The 21974-nt window shown below is 43.5% G+C and overlaps 2 protein-coding genes across 3 annotated transcripts in view; one reads left to right on the top strand and one right to left on the bottom strand.

The window, feature by feature from the left end:
- LOC129705085 (uncharacterized) overlaps nucleotides 1-9962 on the top strand; it is a 30127-nt gene extending 20165 nt beyond the window's left edge. Inside the window, exons 11-16 of the mRNA XM_055648480.1 lie at nucleotides 65-442; nucleotides 1937-3451; nucleotides 4680-4767; nucleotides 7315-7467; nucleotides 7586-7690; nucleotides 9693-9962. Of these exons, the coding sequence (XP_055504455.1) occupies nucleotides 65-442; nucleotides 1937-3451; nucleotides 4680-4767; nucleotides 7315-7467; nucleotides 7586-7690; nucleotides 9693-9816 (2363 nt within the window). The 3' untranslated portion in view covers nucleotides 9817-9962. The remainder of the gene's footprint in view (nucleotides 1-64; nucleotides 443-1936; nucleotides 3452-4679; nucleotides 4768-7314; nucleotides 7468-7585; nucleotides 7691-9692) is intronic.
- A 215-nt stretch (nucleotides 9963-10177) lies between these two features.
- Nucleotides 10178-21974, bottom strand: part of tsnaxip1 (translin-associated factor X interacting protein 1) — a 47690-nt gene continuing 35893 nt past the window's right edge. For both annotated transcript variants that reach the window (XM_055648481.1, XM_055648482.1), the window contains 4 exons: nucleotides 20683-20792; nucleotides 17478-17598; nucleotides 15392-15498; nucleotides 10178-11874 (listed from right to left, as the gene is read on the bottom strand). In XM_055648481.1, coding sequence (XP_055504456.1) covers nucleotides 11673-11874; nucleotides 15392-15498; nucleotides 17478-17598; nucleotides 20683-20792 — 540 coding nt within the window. In that variant the 3' untranslated portion in view covers nucleotides 10178-11672. The remainder of the gene's footprint in view (nucleotides 11875-15391; nucleotides 15499-17477; nucleotides 17599-20682; nucleotides 20793-21974) is intronic.

The following is a 21974-nucleotide window of genomic DNA, read 5'->3' as shown; positions in this document are numbered from 1 at the left end:
TTTAGTCAGTCGAACGGCTTACAAACAAAAAGATAATGGGAAAACATTTCCTTTAATAATCTAGAAAAATCATCTCCAGAAATACAAGAAATGGCTAGTGACAATAAAGAGAAGGAGAAATCTATTACAAATGCAGAGATCAATGAAGTTGGTATTACTGAACTGTGCCCGACACCCCAGCAAACACAAAGTGATGAGGCAGAGGCTGTTTCAAACGAAGAAGTGAGAAATGAATTTGGTCCGAACACTGGGTTTGACCAGAAAAATCAAACGCAGTTTGCATCAGATGAGGAAGGATCTATAAAGACGCTCAATGCAGGAAGAGATGGGACTCAACATCTCATGGAAGCAAAGATCTTGGCAGATACAGACCCTCAGATGGAGTATGGAGCAGAGGATTTCACTACCGATCCACGCGGGGACGACACGCCTGTGGTTGCCGGTATTCTGTTTCGGATTGATTTGATAATGGTTGAATCCACTAGATTATGTCGGAGTGAATGTCTATTATATTACTTAGGGGCTATTTACCTTTTTTGTGGGTTGCAAAATGTACAGAGTTATATAATCACTAATCACTAAACCATTGGTTCAATACACAAAATCCTGGAGGAACTCAGTGAGTCATAGAGTGATACAGTGTGAAAACAGGCCCTCCAGCCCAACTCGCCCACACTGGCCAATAATGTTCCAGCTACACTTGTCCCACTTGCCTGCGCTTGGTCCATATCCCTCCAAACCTGTCCTATTTTTATGTAAAACTAGACCAAGTGCAGAGGTCTGTTCCCCCAGCGTGCGGTTGTGGGGGGGCGGCGGCGGCATGCAGCGTCACACACACTAACTACCCCCTCCCTGCACTCAAGCTAATTACCCCCCTTGATATTATATTAATATTATTAATTTGCTCCTTTTACCCCTTAACCACCCTATCTACTGACGCATAGCCCCCAACTTGCAGTCACAACTAGAGGGGGGGGGGGGTAGAGAGTGAGGGCAGAGAGTGAAGGGGCAGAGACAGAGAGAGAGACACACAGAGAGAGGGGCAAGAGGGATAGGGGTGTGGAGAGGAAGAGGGTGGGTGAGGGGGGAAAAGGTGGGGGAGGAGAGAGATAGGGTGAGAGTGAGGGGGAGAGAGAGGGGGTGTTGTGAGGGGGAGAGGTGGGGAGCAGGGGGGGAGGGGTGGAGGGTAGGGGGTTTAGGGGAGGGTGGAGGGTAGGGGGTTTTAGGGGAGGGAGGGTGGGGATGGGAGAGAGAGGGGGAAAGGGGGGGGAGAGAGGGGGGAGAGAGGGTGCTGAGAGGAGAGGGAGGGGTGGGTTGAGGGGAGGGGGAGAGGTGGGGAGCAGGGAGGGGGAGGGTGGAGAGAAGGGGGTAGGTGTGTGGGAGGGGGGTTTAGGGGAGGGACGGTGGTTGAGGGAGGGGAAAAGAGGGGGAGAGGAGGAGAGGGGGGGTGGAACAGAGGAAGGGGGGTGGGACGGGAGAGGAGAGGGGGGGAGGAGAGAGAGAGGGGGGGTGAGGGGGAGGAGAGGGGGGGGGAGAGAGAGAAAGGGAGAGAGACGGGAGAGAGAGAGAGAGAGGGATAGGGAGAGAGAGGTGGGGAGAGAGAACGTTATCAAGCCCATTGGAGCTGGGTTATAACCATATGTCTCAATCTGAGTTTGTCAATAGGCTGAAGAAAAAAAAAACATGCAAGGGACACATGGACACAACACACATTTGGTTCAGATTATTGTTGCGTGTTCCATTCCCATTACCAGCAGTAACAATCTTGCTCTTTGGCAGACAATCAAGTGATAATTAACAAAGCAATCACTTTTTTTTAAAGTATCAAAGTTATAGAATTGACATTTGAGTTTCTGTATTGATCTATTAGTTTATTGTGGTGAGAGGAAGGACATTTGGAGGAATTTGTTGTGATAGCGTTCTTGTTCGTCTGCAGATTTGGAGATGCCGGAAAAGAACTTGCCAATACGAGATAGACAGGAGTCACCATCGATGCAGCACCCTGAGGGTATGCTAGTTGATGAAACAGTGGAAGGACATGATGTAAAGGATGGAAGAGATGAAGATGGTGAAACTGTGGATATTTTGGGAGATACTGGACGAATGGAATATGCTGAAGAGGATGGAGAGAATGCAGATGGTCCTAAAATGGATAATGGAAGAGTGGGAACTGAAGGCGGTGAAAGCAGAAAAGATGTTGAAGCAGTCACAGAAAGAATGCAAGGTGCTAAAATAAAAGAACTGGGAAGTTTAGAACTGGACAGCGATAGTGCCGACGCAGCTGAATTGGACAGCAGCAGTGCGGATGTGCTCGTATTGGACAACAACAGAGTGGATGGGCCTGGATTGGACAGCAGCAGTGGCAATGCAGCTGGATTGGATGGCAGCAGAAAGGGTGCGTCCGGATTGGACGGCAGCAGAAAGGGTGCGTCGGGATTGGACGGCAGCAGAAAGGGTGCGTCCGGATTGGACAGCAGCAGAAAGGTTGCGTCCGGATTGGACGGCAGCAGAAAGGGTGCATCCGGATTGGACGGCAGCATGGCGAGCGCATCCGGATTGGATGGCAGCATGGCGGGCGCAACCGGATTGGATGGCAGCATGGCAGGCGCATCCGGATTGGACGGCAGCATGGCAGGCGCGTCCGGATTCGATGGCAGCAGAAAGGGTGCGTTCCGATTGGACAGCAACAGAAAGGTTGCATCCAGATTGGACGGCAGCATGGTGGGAGCATCCAGATTGGACGGCAACATGGCGGGCGCATCCGGATTGGACAAAAGCAGAAAGGGTGCTTCTGGATTGGACGGCAGCAGAAAGGTTGCATCCGGATTGGACGGCAGCATGGCGGGAGCATCCGGATTGGACGGCAGCATGGCGGGCATGTCTGGATTGGACGGCAGCAGAAAGGGTGCGTCCAGATTGGACGGCAGCAGAAAGGGTGCATCCAGATTGGACGGCAGCATGGCGGGCGCATCTGGATTGGACGGCAGCATGGCGGGCGCGTCTGGATTGGACGGCAGCATGGCGGGAGCATCTGGATTGGACGGCAGCATGGCAGGCGCATCCGGATTGGACGGCAGCATGGCGGGCGCGTCTGGATTGGACGGCAGCAGAAAGGGTGCGTCCAGATTGGACGGCAACATGGCGGGCACATCCGGATTGGACGGCAACATGGCGGGCGCGTCTGGATTGGACGGCAGCAGAAAGGGTGCGTCCAGATTGGACTGCAGCAGAAAGGGTACATCCAGATTGGACGGCAGCATGGCGGGTGCGTCCGGATTGGCCAGTGGCAGCAGAGCAGGTGCATCCCGATTGGACGATGACAAGTTAGCTGGTGGTGAAACAGATCATGTAAGAATGGAAAACACCGAATCAGATGGAGATGCAGAATCCGATGAAATGGATGTGGAAGAATTGATGCACAACATTGAATATGAGAAAGACGACAGTAAAGGTAAAACTCAAAGATACACAAAATCATTAAAACTACATAGATCATAACTGCAGCTGTAAAAAGTGATGTGTAATGTAAGTGAAAGTTTTAAACCCAATATTGTGTCTTAAACTAATATGGAAACTGATTATATATGGGTATGTTACAATACTTACCTTCAGCGGTGCTGCAATTCTGCCACTGGCCGTGTGTGCGTGATTTGAGGAGGTGGGGGGGGGGGGGGGGGGGGGGGGGGGGTTTTAAAACGGGGGTTTTTTTCCCGACATGGTCCTGGATTATATTTTGTTGGAGTGCAAGATTTTGACAAGCTAATCGCTGGAGTGATTTTAAAATCAGCTTCTGAAGCCGTCAACGCCGACAACGGGGCCGGATTTTATGTAGGGGACAGGTAAAAGAAAGTAGTTTATTTTTATGTGTAAAAATGTTTCTTAAGATGCATTTAATTCACATTTTAAGTTGCGTAAACGGTGAATTTTTTCCCCCGAAGATCCGGCAGTGTATTTGCTGCCGATATGGGGGACTAAATCACCGCAATGTTCCAAATGATCGTGTTCCAGAAAATCCCACTCGCAAGCTGATTTAAATGGCCATTAATTTACTGGTATTAAACATCAAATTCCTTCCATTTGGCCTATAAACCCATGACAATGAGATTCTAAAATTATGTTATATTGTGAATTCTTGTGTGAATGTTATTTGGACTATTTAAATATGTTAATATATTCATAAGAAATGGATAGATGTTTAGATCTAGTAATTGAATTTTGTAATTAGCTACAATTAGGTAACTAACTAATTATATGCTTTAATTTCAAGTCATCTAAGTAAGATTGGTTCATATTTGTTTCAGAATGCTTCAATCTATAATAACTGAACATTTCTTTCAGTTCTCTTAATTTTTAAGAAAGTTATGGGCTTTAGACTATTCTCGATCACAGCATTTGTGTTAAGTCAATGAAAAAGCAATAAGGGAACAAGATGCTAATGTCCGAGTATGAAAATGGCCATAACCTTTTTTAATACTGAAGATATGAAAGTGAATTAGGTGTCAAATTAAACTTCTTTTTATGCTTTATCTGAAGGGATAAATTAAAGACTTGATTTTTAAAATCTCAAAATGTTGTAACATTGCTATTATATAAAGTATTTTAATCATGTAAACGTTTACACACGTAATCTAATCCATATCTTTTATTTTCTTTCATGATCTGGAAACTCCTAAATAAAGTGAGGCAGACTTTCCAGTCAAGTGAGAAGGTATTGAAATCCTCTCCATTACTGACCACACCACACTTTCTCAAAATACTGGGTAGACGGTAAGTACTGTTGGTATGCAAGCATTGCTCCAATTCTGCATATGGATTTGGTGTGGAGGGAGGGAAGAGAAAAGCAATTTTTACAGAAGACACCAAATTAAAGAGCTGCTTATCTTTCAGATATTACATTCTTTTCTTCATTTTTTTTTTTTTTTTTTACAATTCTCACTCCAGTGGACCTCTTAAATTAAGGCTGCTTGGCCTTAGCTCGAGACCAGTAGAGAGATAGCAACAGTGACCTGCTCTTTCCTGATCTTGAGAGATCCATACTTTGTCAAATTTAGCTTTCAAAATAAAATTCTCAGACATAGAAATAAATTAAAATACTGATAATTGTAAATGTTTTAATGAAGTTTCAAATTAGAATGATGTAAATGTAGTTCAGCCTAACAAATTGGCTTTTATTTGAATTATCTTTCAGTCTTTTCCATCTCTGTCTTGCCTCGGTACTAAATCTGGACAGCTCTATTTTGCAAACGTAGAATTGGGATGATTTTTTTTTTTAATAGGAACTTGTCCATGCTTTATTTTCAGTATCTACAGTGCCCTCCATAATATTTGGGACAGACCCCTCATTAATTTGCAATTACTGCGCAATTTGAGATTTAACCACATGTAACTTCTTCTTTTACAAATCTCAAATTGTGGAGGACAGAGGCAAATAAATCAATGATGGGTCTGTCCCAAACATATGGGGGGCTCTGTATCTTACCATTTTCTGTTTCATGAGTCTGGAGGAGTTTGTAAATGTAATGGTAAACGTGATGCTCCAGAAAAAACTTGACAATGCATAAATTGATAAGATGAGTAGTTAAATGTTTTGCATCCTGTCTTCAGTCATGTTGGCTGGATTCATGAACAAAATATCACTGTCAATCTTCCCCCTGCCCACGTCCATATTTTGAGTTCCTTTATACTCAACAGTTGATGTTTTCGTTAACCCCCGACCTTTTCCTTTCCCCACTGCTCTCTGCAACCGTTAGTCCATTCGCAGCTCCTCCGGTGACTTGGTTACCCAATGTAATTCACTGGTGTTATGTAGACGCAAACAGAGCAAGAATCATGGTTTAACATCCATGGTCTTTGAATCGACAGCTCAACAAAGATTGTGCCTGAATTGCTAAGTTTGGCATCAGTGCTACTGAAGGCGTGAGAGAGGAAAATTACCATGAGCTTGTGTTTCCAATTGTTGAAATGTTTCCTGGAGTGTCGCAAATTTTGCTTTAGAGAAAAGATGAATGGCTTTCCTTTTGTATAGTAGTACCTGTAGTAAAATGAATCGAATATCAATGCCTAAATCAGATACCCAGACCAGAGACCAAGGTTTGATCCTGACTTGGCTGCTTGTCTGTACGGAGTTTGTACGTTCTCCCCGTGACCTGCGTGGGCTTTCTCCCAGATCTTTGGTTTCCTCCAACACTCCAAAGACGTACAGGTTTGCAGGTTAATTAGCTTGGTATAAATGTAAATTGTCCCTAGTGTGTTGAGCAGGATAGTGTTAGCGCGCGGGGGACCGCTGATCGGTGCAGACTGGTGGGCTGAAGGGCCTCTTTCCGCACCGTACCTCTAAAACTAAAACCAGAGTTTCAGGTATAACAGAAGATATTTTGATGTTGCCTTTGGTGTTCATTGTGGTTAGTGTTCGATGCTCTTCACCCCATTAGGAGCTCTCCAGATTCATGATTAAATATCATCTTCTTAGGCAGATTAAATCAAATTTTCTGTCACTTTGCTTCTCTAACAGAGATGTTTTTGTATTTTCTATATTGGAAGAGGTATTATCAATGTTCACATCCAATGTGCTTGCGCATTAGGTTTTGCACTTTGGAAGACGACAGAAATGCTTGGGGAGGATAGAGAAAATGACCGGGTTATTGTGTTGTGGCAATTCTGACGAGAGTTCAATGGTTTATATCACGTGTACCAAGCTACAGTGAAATACGTTTTTGCATACACCTCAGCAAGACTAGCACCATACATAAGCACAATCACCTGGTTAGTACAGAATGTACAGAACAGCCCACTGAGTCTATATGCAAGAGGTGCCATCTTGGCGCCGTTTTACAGTCCCAGCTGCAGTTGTCCACAAAGGCTTGTGCAGCCGTCTCCTCCATTCCGGTCGTCCCATGGGCCGGTGTCCCTCTACTTGCACGACCCTCTTCTGCCCTTGTTCCCCGGGGTGCTCCTCCAGCATCCAACCTTGAGGGCGCAGAAAGTAAGAACCCCTACCCCCTCCCCCCAGTTCTTCTTAGAGGGCCCTTTGTCCAGCGTCCGCTGCCATCTCCCTCCATCCTCCTCTTGCGGCTTCCCTCTCCGGGCAGGTTACCCGATTCACAGGCCTGCTGTTGGGATATGGCCGCGGCTTGCCGGGCTGTCAACTTCTGATCTAAAGAAATGTCTGCTTAGCAAAGTGCAATTGAACTGGGAAACATGGTATAGATGTGAAATACATGTTTTTGATTTCGAATCTGCTTTATAGGTATCAGGTCCTTTATTACTTAAAGTGTTGCTTGTGCTGTTGTTAAATATTGCATCCTTTTTCATCAGGGCACAGAAACCACTTGCAAAAGTAAATAATCCAAGAAAGCCAAAACAAATTCGAAAGAAAACAGTTTTGCCAAGCAGCTTTGTGAAGTCTGTGTTTAACCACTATGCCAAAATGAGAGTGAAGAAGGAGTCATTTGGAGCAATTAACCAGTGGCAAGTGGAGCTTTATGCACAAAATATTGCAAATTGTTCAAATATTAATCTTTCAAATTAATTTTCATTATAATGGTAATGCCTCTGCTGTTTTTACAAATGCTTTTTTTTATTGCAGCCTGGAGTTGTATTTCAAACAGCTCTGTGATGATATGGATGTTTACAGCAAACATGCTAAAAGAAGAACCATTGAAAAAGAAGACTTGGAACTGCTAATGAAAAGGTGAGAGTTTAAATCGTTCATGATAAACAGCCAGTTCACAGAAACCAGTTTATTCTGCAAACAGCTTCATTATTTTTCACTGGGTACTTTCTGATCTTGTTCAGTTATTAAGGATTAGTGTAGGGAAGAGGCTATTGTATATTGTTAACAATCAAATAATCTCACACTGAAAATAGGAGCAGGTACAGTCAAATTCCAACAGTTCACTTTCCAAATACCGTATTTCCCAGCAATGAAGACGCTATTTTATACCCAAAAATAAGGCACGAAGATTTATCTGCGTGTTGGAGGCCGAAGGTTAGGTTGTTAGCCAAGATAGACATGGCTATCCCTCAGTACAGCAACATCAAGAACGATGTTGCTATACTGATAGCCAAGTCTATCCCTCATTGCTGACAGCTGATGGGAAGCGGCTGTAAAAGGACAGTGCCGCTGGGGTGGGGGAAGAGTTCCTTTCACAGTGTGTGGGGAGTCTGGCCCGGGTCAGCACGGGCAGGAGCGTTGAGAAGGTGGGGGTCGGGGATCATGCCAGCAACTCGCCGCGGCGCTCCGGGCGCGGAGCCACCGCATTGTGGCAGGGGAGGGAAGTAGCTCGGCTGGCTGCGAGTGGCCGCCGGGACTGGACATTGAGGGGATCAGCTCAAGAGCAAAGATCATAGAGTGGAGTGGCTCAGCGGGTGATGGATAACGGGACAGCGGGCGGAGGACCTTACTCCTGTGTCAGCGCGATCAAGGGACTAATTGAGGTTACTCGCGCTGACACAGGAGTAAGCTCCACCGCCCGCTGTCCTGTATATCCGTCACCCGCTGACCCACTCCGCTCTATGATCTTTGCTCTTGAAAGACACGGACCGGGCAGTGAATGCCATGCAGTGTCACCCAGCGCAGCAAGTGAGGCCATGTCCTGCTCCCGGCGGCAGTCGGAATTTATGGATTTGCGGGAAGGGGCTGACATGAGCGAGGCCGGTGAGCGGGAGGAGCAGTCACAATGCGGTGGCTCTGCGTCCGGAGCGCTGCGGCAGTGGTGAGTGAGTTTCTGGCATGATCCCCGACCCCCTCCTTCTCAATGCTCCTGCCCTTACTGACCCGGGCCAGTCTTCCCACATGCTGTGAAAGGAATTTCCCCCCCCCAATTGGTCCCTTGAACTAATATTGTCATTCAATAAGATCATAACTGATTCAACTTATCCCGGTGTGCTCCCGTTGTTCCCACCATCTTTCCACCTGCTGTCACCCTCCACCCATTCAGTCATTCAGAATGGAGGAGATCTGGAAGCCTTGGACAAATTGAATTGTTACTTTCTTTATTTATATATTTTTGGAGCGTGAGAAATTCTGTCCCGCCAGACTTTTTTCAAAATTTAGCAACTCAAAATGGGGATGCGTCTTTGACGCAGGTGCGTTTTCATTGCCGGGAAATACCGTAGTCAGAAATCCTGATAGTTTGGCATTTGGCTCAATGCACTCACACTCGTTTACTCACGGAGGCCCTACTTCCTGCACTCACTTGAAATTTGCTGTATTGATTGGAAAATGTATTGTTTTCCTGTGCAACATTTTTAACACAAAAAACAAATTTAAAGACCAGGAATATGAAGAGTGAGTTTAGTTTATTATCATGTGCACCGAGGTATAATGAAAAGTTTTTGCTGCGTGCTAACTAGTCAGCGGAAAATACATGATTACAATAGAGTCATCCAGAGAGGAATAATGTGCAATTTTCTGAAAAATACTGTAGGTTCATCCCGGCACCATGAATGCTGCTGGACTTCATTGTTCTAGGGTTCCATCGAGTTGTGATACAATGTTAATCATTGTAAACTTGGAACTTCTGTAGTTGGTTTGCATGTGCAAAAAAAACAGATCTAACTGGCATTTACTAGTAACACCTTGGCCATCTTATAAAATTGTGTAAGAATCCTTAACTGATCTGAGAGAATGTATTTAGGGTCCATATATTGAACTTGTCGCTAAATTCTCTCTTTTTTAAAATGTTTCTTAGACAGGGTTTTGTGACTGCCAAGATGCCATTGAATGTCCTCATTGAAAACCATCTATCTATGGAATGCAGAGAAAAGCTAATTCCAATGGCTGTCAGCGGGAATAAGATGATTCCTAAAAAATAGCCCGCATGTATAAAAGCGATTGTCTCCACAAACTACTTGCTTTTGATTGCTAAATTATAAACTATAAATCTACGTAAGCAAGTAGAAATGCTTCACTTTTATGAAGATCAAATGTCGAAATAAAACTATTTTATAAACTCTTCAAACTTTCACGAGTTCAGAAACCTTTCCTTTGACAGGAAAATTAATAGTAGTAGCATCAGATTTAATCCAGCGATCAAATTTAAAGTATTTACCTAATTACTATTTTCAATTTGTTTTTTACAGTTTTTCATTGTTATTTCATTGTCAGAGGTAAAAGCACATGGTTGAAGAGACTCCAAACAACATTTAGATATCATCAAATTGATTCATGCTTTTATTAAGTACTTCTGATATTAACAGTTGACATTCAGAACTCTCAAATGAGTTGCAGCATCATTGACTGAATTATCCTTCCCAAACGTAGCCCAAATAATGTCTTAGCCCCAATTACAAAATTTGTCTATGAACTTTGCCACTAACTGCACTGCCTCCTTTGAGAAAGATTGCTAATATTAAATGACATGTAATCGTACTTACAAGCAAACAGGTTAAAGATATCCAATGAAACCGCCAGCATAAAGAGAAGAGCTATATGTGAACATAGTTGTTGAATGTTCACTAAATTACTACAAAAGTAATTTTTATGGCATTGATTACATTTACTGAAAAATAAATAAAATATAAAATCTTCACTATTTTGGTTTTGTATTCCTAATTTACTGACCTCCATAACCAATATTTGTAAAATACTAGACCAAGCGGGTCCTGTCCTCTCAACACGCTGTTGCGGGAGGGCCTGCGGCATCACACACACTAACCACCCCCCCCCCCCCCCCCCCCCCCCCATACACACGGGGGGGGGGGGTGGGGGTGAAAGTGAGGAGGAGGGGGAGATATTCAATCTCACTTGAAGATGCACATTCCTGGATAAATACTATCTCTAAAGTGTACTACACCAAGCTATTTGCCCCCATAGTTCTGCAGCCTCCTAATCCTCACTGCATACTTTTGTGCATGAAGAATGGTCTTCTAGATTAGTAATGCCCCTGTCCCACTTAGGAAACCTGAATGGAAACCTCTGGAGACTTTGCGCCTCACCCAAGGTTTCCGTGCGGTTCCCGGAGGTTTTTGTCAGTCTCCCTACCTGCTTCCACTACCTGCAACTACCTGCAACCTCCGTGGAACCACACGGAAACCTTGTGTGGGGCACAAAGTCTCCAGAGGTTTCCGTTCAGGTTTCCTAAGTGGGACAGGGGCGGAAGCTGTTGTGTACGTGGAGCTTGAGTGCATTAAATGCTACTGCTGTTAGGAAATGGAAGGAAATGACAGTTGCATAACATTTTAGCCTCAAGGCTAAAAATATGGACAGAAAATGGGTCAGGTTAGGTTTAGTGTTTTTTTTTAAATGGGTGCTCAATGATCAACACAGACAAAGGGCTGAAGGATCTTTCTTCATGCTTTCTGTTGACAACCAATGTGTCATATTTTATTAGCACAGAATTACTACAATATGACAATTTGAATCTATAATTAGACACGTCATACTATGAGTGTGACTTTTAACTTGCATTTTTCATGGTGCACGTATATTCTGTCTTAAAATAAATAGCAGTTTTATTTAAGCATATAATTGATGTTGTTTTTTGAAGATTTCCAGAAATGGTCTTCTCATGTAACCATATTCCCATAATTAAAAACAATTGTACAATATTAAGCGATTTAAAAACATTAGCAATAAGCAAGACTGCAATCTTTACAACATGTAATTTATTTAAAATATCAATTGAAATATATCTGTACTATCGAGGTGGTCCTTTCCAAAGATCTTATAACTATAAGATCTTTGGTCCTATCCTCTTCACATCATTTGCTTGTAGCCGGTCTAATATAATGTCAGTGTCTGCCACAGAAGCCTCAGTAAGTGATTCACCTGTAGTTTGGAAACCTTGACCTAAATATGTAGCCAGGGCTTGTGTACCTATAGAAGGATCGATTGTTTCAAAAGCCTTTTTGAGGTCATTTACAGTCAGTTCCCTTTGGATAAATAACAGGTAAGACAAAATCAATATTTCATCTGCTTATGTGTTATATGAATTGTATACAAGTTTGACAATAAGAATCCCTTTAACATCATTGCTTTCCCAGGACACACTCCCTAGAAGGCCCAATTGTAATTTACATTTATAAAGAGCATTTGAGTATATTTGAGAGAATGCTATTTTGAATTTCTAAAGCCACTTGTTCTGATCAGATTAATATATAAACAGACCTGAAGTACTGTGTGCCTTAAGGGATATTTATGATTCTCCCTTGGACTGTTTAACTGTGCGTCAGAATATATAGTTTCCAGTTTAAATTATACTATTTATGAATATGAAAGCAACAATTAGCTGCACGGCTGTCCTTTCATTTTTTTGATATTCAGTTGACACTGATACAATGTCGACTGCTGCATGAAACAAAAATAGTGCTGGAGGAACTCAGCGGATCAGGCAGCATCTGTGGAAAGAAAAGGGCAGATGACATTTTGGGTTCGGACCCTTCTTCAGATTGATGAGGTCGAGGGAAGATAGTTGGTGAAGGGAGGTGAGCAACAGCTGACAAATGGTGGATACAGGTGAGGGGGAATGATCGGCATAAGGGTGGAGATGGGTTAGAGGCTCATGGTAAAATGGAAACAAAGGGGTACCAGAAAAGGGAGGGAGAGGAGGAGTGAGGAATCCGTGATTTTCCTCTTATTCCCCCTCTCTTATAACTTTCCACCCATTATCCCATCCTGCCCATTTCCCTCCATATCACTGCTGTGTATAATTTATCAAATCAACTAAAATTCTGTAACTTTTGCCTGGATACTATTTTTGGTTAAAGGTTTATTACATGAATGCCTTTCTGATTGAGCAAAATAAAAGATACAGTTGCAAAATAATCAGTTCCCTTCACCAATAGGATAGCAATTTGCCACATCTGTTAAATACATGGTTCTTTCAGGTTGAAATCTTTATTAACCAACCTATATGTTTGCATTCTTATATTTTTATAAGCCATCTAAGGAACTACTGTATGTTCATTTCAGTCAATGAATGAAAGTGGATTGTGCCTAGATGCCCCACTGGAAATATATATACTTTCAGTTCCCATAGCATTAGCTGATTTGACAATGAAGTCTATTGAAGGAATTTTAAAAGGAACTGGAACAAATTGGAAACCAGCTTAGATGGGGAGATTGTCAGAGAGCAAATTATGAAGGTAGCACTGTTGTGATATTTTTAAACTGAAGGGGCTGTCCCACTTGGGCGACCTAATTGGCGAGTTTAGAAGAGTTTGAAAAAGTGACATGTTGAACACCTCCTTCAACTATGTAGAAGACCTCCTTCGACCTTCTTCGACTATGTTGAAGACCAGCTTTGACTTGCTACTACTAACTTCGGGAAAATTGGACACCGAATAGTGGCGAGTGAAGACGACCTCCTTCGATCTCCATCGACCTCCCTTCGACTATGATGAAGACTATCTACGACTACCTACGACTACCCTCGATTATCTATGACTAACATGCCGACCAACTACGACCTACTATGACTAAACCTACGAGTCACTTGAGTTTTCCACACTGGCCTACATTCAAAACTTCGTTTTCTATTGGGTTTTTTTCAGAACAACATTGTATGTCACTATTGTTTGCTAGCAAAAGGTCTACACAGATCAATGCTGGGAGAATTTTTAGCTGCACCAGCGAGCCCTTCTTCACGCACTTCATGGTCTGGTTGACTCAGTGCACATAGTAGCCCCTGGGGAAAGAGCTTTCTTCAGGCCACTGCTACTCGCAGCTTGCACTCGGTCACAGTGGGGGCTCCCTCTCCTCTCACCAGCTGCTGCTTCTTCCTGTTGGCCGTTACTTTGTCCGCTCCATCGCTGCTGTTTCCTCCTTCTCCCTTTGCCTTGTCCACTCCACCGATCCCTCCTCCACTGCCACCTTCTCCTCCCTTGGAGTCCCCAACGTACTCCACCTTGGAAGATGTCAGCAATTGCAGGTGAGGAGGCAGTGGTCAACAGGAAGAAGCAGTAGCAGGTGAGTGGGGAGGGAGCCTCACAGTGGCCTGTTGCAGGCAGCGGGCCTGAAAGCACCGTCGGTCAGGTGCTGCACAATGCGAGCGGTCTCAACCGGACCGTGCGGTGGGTGAAGAAAGGATCACTGGTGCAGACAAGTGGCGTTGGTGCCTAGTTTTAAGATGAAATGACACTGTTGGTGTAACTCAGCTGACTGAATTAGTCTGCAGAAGGGTTCCGATGTCACCTATCCATGTTCTCCATAGATGCTGCCTGACCTGCTGAGTTACTCCAGTACTTTGTGTCCTTTTGCGTTTTCCACCACCATCTGCAGATCTTTGTTTCAGCTACATACAATGATAATATCTTACTCGGTTATAGCAGGCAATCGGCAATAACGGAGACCACCCACCCCCCTCCCCCTCCTACCCCACCCTCCTATAGTTTGTTATAACAAGGGTTTACTATTAAAGTGAACTAAATTCTCTGAAACTTTAGGAAATACCTTCCAACAATTCTCTGAAACTCAATGAAAAACCTTCCAACAAAAACTGTCTGAATTAAATACTGTTGTTATTTGTGATCATCACAACAAACTATAGTTGCCCATTAATTTGCTGCCTAGAAAATCAGTAATCTAATTTCTATAATGATACATAATACAATCATACAACCTAAGCTATCTACTAAGTTGATGGCATATTGTTTAACAACATTTTTTAAATCAATGGTTAAAGTGATAATAGCTAGAGGGCGGCACGGTGATAGAGCAGTAGAGTTGCTGCCTTATAGCGCCAGAGACCCGGGCTCGATCCCGAATACGGGTGCTGTCTGTACAGTTTGTACGTTCTCCCTGTGACCAATCGGGTTTTCTGCAGGTGCTCTGGTTTCCTCCCACACATGATGTACAGATGTGTAGGATAATTGGCTTCAGTAAAATTTGTAAATTGTCACCAGTGTGTAGGATAGTGCTAATCGGCGCGGACTCGGTGGGCTGAGGGGCCCGTTTCCACGCTGCATCCCTAAACTAAAGTTAGAGGTTCATGACAAGGGAAGCACAGTGGCAGAGCTGCTGCCTTGTCCGCTGGAGACCTGGATTCAATCCCGATCTTGGGTGCTGTCTGTGTGGAGATTGCACATTCTCCTGTGACTGCATGGGCTTCCTCTGGGCGCTCCAGTTTCCACCCACACCTCAAAGACAAGCGAGTTTGTAGGTCAGTTGGCCTCTGCAAATTGCCCCAAGTGCGTAATGGGTAGATGTGAAAGTGAGATAAGCTAGAACTTGTGTGAACGAGTGATCGATGGTTGGCCTGGAGTCAGTGTGACGAAGGGCCTGCTTTTTATCCTGTATCTTTCAAAAGCTTGTTGAAAGTCAACTGCTTTATGAAATCAGAACTGCTCAATTTAACTTTTGCAACTTGCAGCCAACCATGTATAATGCCTTTTGCAATACATAAATAATCTATCTGTTAGAGTGAAAACCATAATAAGATCTGTCTCTTACTCTTTGTCTTCCAATACATTTCTTAGTTCATCAATGTACTTTGTTCTCTCTGCAGTGTACTGGCGTTGTAACAATGTAATAAACATTGCTGGTACGCTATCTTTTTGCTGTAAAGCAAAAGAAGAAGAATAAAATGAAAAACAAGATTATTAATTGTACCCAGAGCTTCTCTGTGAGCTCAGGGGAAACCTTCCTGCAATGCTGAATGAGGGGTAATTTAAATTATTTAAAAATAACTAAAACCTACAGGCAAAATTTTCCTTTGGAAATGGTACAAAGTAAAATCATAGACATTTTTTATTGCATTAAGTTGAATTTCACTTCAGTGGTATTTTGAATATAGCCTGTAAATATCATCACTTATGCAGTGCCAGGGTGCAAGAAATTCCCAGTTCATGTGAAGCTCACAGTCAACAGTATACATACATTAAAGCTAATTACAATAATAAATACAATGTGCAAAACCGCAGAATGGTGCAAGATTGTAGTGCAATCTGAAATTGTGCTCAAATATTAAACAGAATAACCAAATAAGGTAGAGCTAAGAGTAAATGTACGTGACAGCACCTTCAGGAAAGAGGTGTTAAACACTTGATTAGCTCAGGAGTCTGAGAGCAGTGGGGAGGAGGCTGTTCTTGAATCTGAACTGCCAGCTATCACCTTTCTTTGTTGGACTGATAGATGTGGTGAAGATGTTGCTGTTTAGAGCATATTGCACACCACCCTATACTGCGCACCTGTGATCGAACTACGGAAAGACAAGTTTGCAGAGACTAAAGGTGTCCTATAATGATGGCATGAGAACACTGCAAAGGAAACCAAGACGGTGTTGTGCTAGTAACGTGTTTATGGCTACAGGAGTCAGTACTTCAGTACTCATATGTATAAATTCATTTGCAGGATAAATGACTATAAATGTAATTATTGTGGCCCTGTCAAACATAAGGGGGGGGGGGGGAAGAGTACCCCCTCCTCTCTCCCCCACTCTCTCCCCACCTCCCTCCATCCCCTCTCTCCCCTCCCCCCCACCTCTACCCCCTCTCTCTCCCTCTCCCTCCCCCCTCCCCTCTAGCCCCCTCCACGCCTCCCCCCTCCTCTTCTCCCGATCCCCCCACCCCCCCTCCTCCTCTTCCCCCTCTTCAGCGCGTGAGTGCCGGTGACCTCGGGATCTGCAGAACTTGCTCGTTATTTCTGCGCCTTTTGAAGAACGGGGAGGGGGGAGGGTGGTGACGTAACACGTGGAAAAAAGTGCGCCTGCGCGTTGACAGCAGCTGCTTTCATCTAGGGGCGGGGCCAGGATGCAGGTGGGCCTCGAGCAAGGGCATTGTGACGTCATACAGCTGGGCAGCGGTTTGATTTGGAAAAATCGTCAGATTGGTGGTGAATTTTAGTAAACATCTCGGGAAATAATTAACCAAATTTACAGAGGAGTGGATTTCTCAAACCATAAGGTAAATCGCTACTGAAATATGTAAAAATGTCCCCATTTCGGCATCTGGTTTTCGAGGAGATACGTTTCAAAGGCGAAATGACACACACATACACATACACACACGCACACACACACACATACACACGCACGCACACAGAGTTTTAATAAGCACTATACCAAGTGTAGACTCGTTGGGTCTGTTCCCCCAACGCGCGGTGGGGGGGGGGGGGGGCGGTGGCATGCGGCATCACACACACTAACCACCCCCACATACACTAACTACCCCCCGCACACACGCTAACTACCCCCCTTGATATTATATTAATATGCTTTTACCCCATAACCGCCCTATCCACTGACGCATAGCCCCTCCCACTCGAAGGCGAGTCTAGAGAGCGAGGGGGGGGGGGGTACAGAGTGAGTGCAGAGAGAAAACGGGGAAAGACAAAGAGAGAGGGGCCTAATGCCTACCCGCCACACCTACGCCCACCCACCTCATACATTGTACTATTAGATTTCCCTTGTAAACTCAGAACTTTTTTTGATAAATAACATGGCTGAAACTTGTCTTTGGACATCCAGCTGCAAGACTGAATATTCTTGAATATGGTGTTTTGAACTCTGTTAGTGTTGGTGTGACTGCAATTAAGTTACCTCTGTAAATAATGAGTTGTAACTAATTTTCTTGCTGTCCCCAAGTTGGGTTGTTGCTGCAGCGACTAGCTCGATGACGGAATTTCCACCCTTATTTGGAAGGGCTGACTTTATGGCTTGACTGCAAGAAACAAGTTTGAAATTTTCAAAGTTACACATTCAACTACTTTTGCCAAAATATGAAGAGAAAATGTAAATATTTTTATGACCATTTAGTGCTATTGATAGCTTCTTGTCTGGGACTTGAACACATAATTTAGGTTTATATTCCAGTGAAGAAATTAAGTATTGCATTGAATGGATTACTTTCATGGTGAAGAAATGTTAAACACACAGTATGCCTGCTTTAGTAGGTGCAAGAGATACTAAAATAGTGGTCCTCACATGAATCTCCACTGTATCCCATAGTTCCGCTCTTGCTCCCTCTCCCCCAGTCACAACAGGGCCTTTGTTACCACCTCTTCCCCAGCCAACAATGGGCTTTAAGGTCTCCACCCTTCCTTGGTCATCTGTTGCCAGCCCTTCTTCGATGTGGCCCTTTCCTACCTCTAGTTTCCTCCCCTCTACTTGCAGTCTAAAGAAGGCTCCCAAACCAAAAAGTCACCCACTCTTTTTCTCCTGAGATGCTGTCTGACCCGCTGCGTTATTCCAGCACTTTGTGTCTATCTTTCACAAAAGTGATGGCGATGGGGAAAATAAATAGCAATTGCAGAACAGAAGTAGAAAAACAGATCATTCGCCAGTTTGGAAATAACTAGAATAGGATGAGAACTACCAAGAAATATCTAACGTATAAAGCGCTGGAGCTACTCAGCAGGTCAGGATGCATCTCTGGAGCACATGTTCTCCAGAGATGTTGCCTGATCCGCAGAGTTACTCCAACGCTGTATTTTTTGTAAACCAGCATCTGCAGTTCCTTCTTTTAACATTTAAGTTATCCTTGGGAAGATTGTAATCTTGGCAAATATCAGTTTGTGGCATAAAAATATTTAAAAATACAATATAATATAATATAGGGAGCAGCGACAGTGGTGGGAGATCATAACAGGTTCCAGAATGGAAAGCTGATGAGCGGTTTCCCCAAACCCCCACACAAAGCCTGATACTCATTATTGCACTAAACAGGACAGTTAATGCCTTTCAGGAAAAATACACCCAATTTCTTTCGTAGAGTCTTTCAACATGGAAACAGGCCCTTGAACAGGCTCAACTTGCCGACAACAGCCAACATGTCCCATCTACACAAGTCCCACCTGCCTGCGTTTGGTCCATATCTCTAAACCTGTCCTATCCATGTACCTGTCTAAATGTTTCTTAAATGTTACGATAGTCCCTGCCTCCACAACCTCACCCACCACCCTTTGTGTAGAAAAAGTTATCCTTTAGGTTCCTATTAAATCTTTCCCCCCCCCCCCCCATTTTAAACTCACGTCCTCTGGTTCTCGATTCCTCTACTCTGTGCAAGAGACGCTGTGCGTCTGTCTCCCTGATCTATTCCTCTCCTCACCAAAGCAATAATTGATGGCACCAGAGTGGTAATATTATATGCATTATTGGTGATGGTTAAAGGTTTGAACTTTATTTTCTCATTTTGTTATATCTGAGACTATCTTATTTTCCCAGCAAAGTTTCAACATGCAAAACCAGTAAGATACATCTCCTACGTCTTGCTAACTTCAGCAAACTTTCATCTCAGTACAGACGCTTGATAAATGTATTTTGCATTGATAGAGTGTAGTTAAATGTTAAAATAATCCTTTTGATGTTATGACACAATTGAAGCTGCAAGATGACATTTTTGTTGGTATTCCACCACCCATTGTGGCACATCTAACATCTCACTCAAATGGTAATTGAGAGAGTGCAAGCAGACATCACATCAAGTACTCTGTACTCACAGTCACTTGATTCTGCGGCTGGAACGGACACTTTAATAACTGGCACTGGCCACTCAAAACTGGCACTGGCCACTCAAATTGGCTGCCCCGGATATTTTTATGATTGGTTTATTGTATTTTAACGTTGTGTTTTACCTGTTTTTAACTATTTATACTGTTCCATCAGGGACTGGATTGTTTTTAGTGTTCTTATGTGTGAAATGTTTTACATTTCATGTGCGATGCTCTGCTATTCCCTGGGAAACGTCTTTTCATTTTGCACTGTACAACTGTTGCTTGCAAGATGACAATAAAGATTGATTGATTGATTGATTGAAGAACTGATCCTGTCCTTTCTGCAGTAACACCTACATAGCATGCTTTGGTTGCTAATATTAAGTCTTGCAATATCCTACAGGGGTGGATGAATATGTATTTAAGAAAGAACTGCAGATGCTGGAAAATCAAAGGTAAACAAAAATGCTGCAGAAACTCAGCGGGTGCAGCAGCATCTGGAGCGAAGGAAATAGGCAACGTTTCTGGCCGAAACGTTGCCTATTTCCTTCGCTCCATAGATGCTGCTGCACCCGGATGAACATGTATGGTGTATTAACAAACTGAGGCATGAAAGACTCAAAAGTTAACGTTAACAGATGAATTTGGATGAACTTGTATATACATAGAATAGTGCAGCACAAAGACAGGCCCTTGAGCACACAATGTTTGTGCCAATCATGATGCCAAGTTAAACTGAACTCATCTGCCTGATGATAACTATCCCTCTAGTCTCTGCACTTTTATGTGTCTATCTACAAGTCTCTTAAACACCGTTATCATAATTGCCTCCACCACCACCACTGGCAATGCGTCCCAAGCCCCTACTACTCTCTGATGTGCTCCGCACATCTCCAGTAAACTTTCCCCCTCGCACCTTATAGCTATTGCCTCTAGTATTGGACATTTTGCACCCGAGGAAAACAGGGTGAAATGTCACCAATCTAGGTTCTCCAGGGGTGCTGCCTGTCCCACTGAATTACTCTGGCACTTTGCGTCTTTTTTTGTAAACCAACATCTGCAATTTCCTGGAACCTCACTCTTTCCTGGTTTACAACTACTGTTTGTCTTAGACCATCATGTTTGCTCCAACAATATTTTCTGCTTTAATTCTGTACTCCAGGGGCATAAACCTAGTGATGGTATGTTTAAGAATCCATGAAACTTGAGGATCGAAGGCCTAGCTCCCAGTTAACAATGCAGATATTCTTTCTATCGTGCTCTGTATTTGAAAGGTTACATTTTCCATGTAATCAAATATTAACAGCTCCAACCTGAATTCGTGTTTGGTAAGAATGCCTTTTCCAGCAGTGTCACGACTTATAAATGAATTCAACACGTCCGAAATAAGTTTCACATGCCCGTGATATACACTTTCATCAACCTAATTTGTTCCAAACATAAGTGTGGTTAGACAATTATAGCAGACGACCTTAAACATAAACTAAACAAAAACATAGTCAAACCTTTGCTTAATTTGAAGTGATTCATTCCCTTGCATTTAGTTCCACGAGGTGGTGATTCTATAGAATTCAGTGCCACAGACGGCTGTAGAGGCTGTTTTGGGGGTATTTTTAAAGGGGAGGTTGATGGGTATTTGATTAAGATGGGTGTCAAAGGTTATGGGGCGATGGCAGGAGAATGGGGTTATCAGGAAAAGATAGATCAGCCATGATTGAATGACAGAATTCGATGGGCCAAATAGCCTAATAGCAGAAGCTCCTATGTCTTATGAAAAAAACAACCGGTTAAGGGACGGCCAAATCAAATCAAAATTTCATTCCCTTGAAAGGACGGCTATAAATGATTAATTTGCTGCCGCATTGTTCAGTTAGCCTTGGACTAAGTATTGGACTAAGTATTGGACTAAGTCATGCTGAAAGGAAGAAGAGGAGGAGGGTTGAGGGAGAGCTGAGAAGGTTTTGTGATGTTATATTTCTATTTTCCATCCATCTAATCTCCATTCTTTTAATAGATCTCACACCCCCAGAATCATTGAACTGGTGAACTTTTGTAACTTTGTCAGTGCCAAAAAGTGGCGACACTTGTGTACTGCCTCGGTGAGGTCGGCTACATGATTATACCGGGTTGTGTGCATTACAAAACGTTTCACACCACCTAGGTACACGTGGCAATAAAGTATAATTGAATTGATCCCACTGTCATTGTTCAATAGTATATAATGGTGTCATGCATAGCGTGCAGCAACATAGTCACCTTGGGTATAAACTGGATATTGGGCTCTTCACAAATGTTTTGCATTTAATCTCTGGTCACCTGTAGTAAATGTGCACTTGAGTCGCTACAGTACATTGTATCCACCTCCCAATATTTGGTCCCATTGCCTTCCATGTTCCTTGCAGCTAACTGTATCTCAATGACACAGAGTAGGGGAAATCAGATCATCATAGCTGACAACCCACTGAATTCTCCAATGTTAGGTAACCTCTAACAACACTTCTCCTCTCTCCCCCACAACCCACCTTTCTTCCCCCACGCTTCCTCCCATGCCCCACCTATACTCATACCTATTTCTATCTCCCCCCCCCCCTCCCCTCTCAGATTC

This window comes from Leucoraja erinacea, chromosome 17, assembly GCF_028641065.1.
Source record: "Leucoraja erinacea ecotype New England chromosome 17, Leri_hhj_1, whole genome shotgun sequence".
NCBI classification, from domain to species: Eukaryota; Metazoa; Chordata; class Chondrichthyes; order Rajiformes; family Rajidae; genus Leucoraja; species Leucoraja erinaceus.
This window is presented reverse-complemented; position numbering and strand designations above follow the sequence as displayed.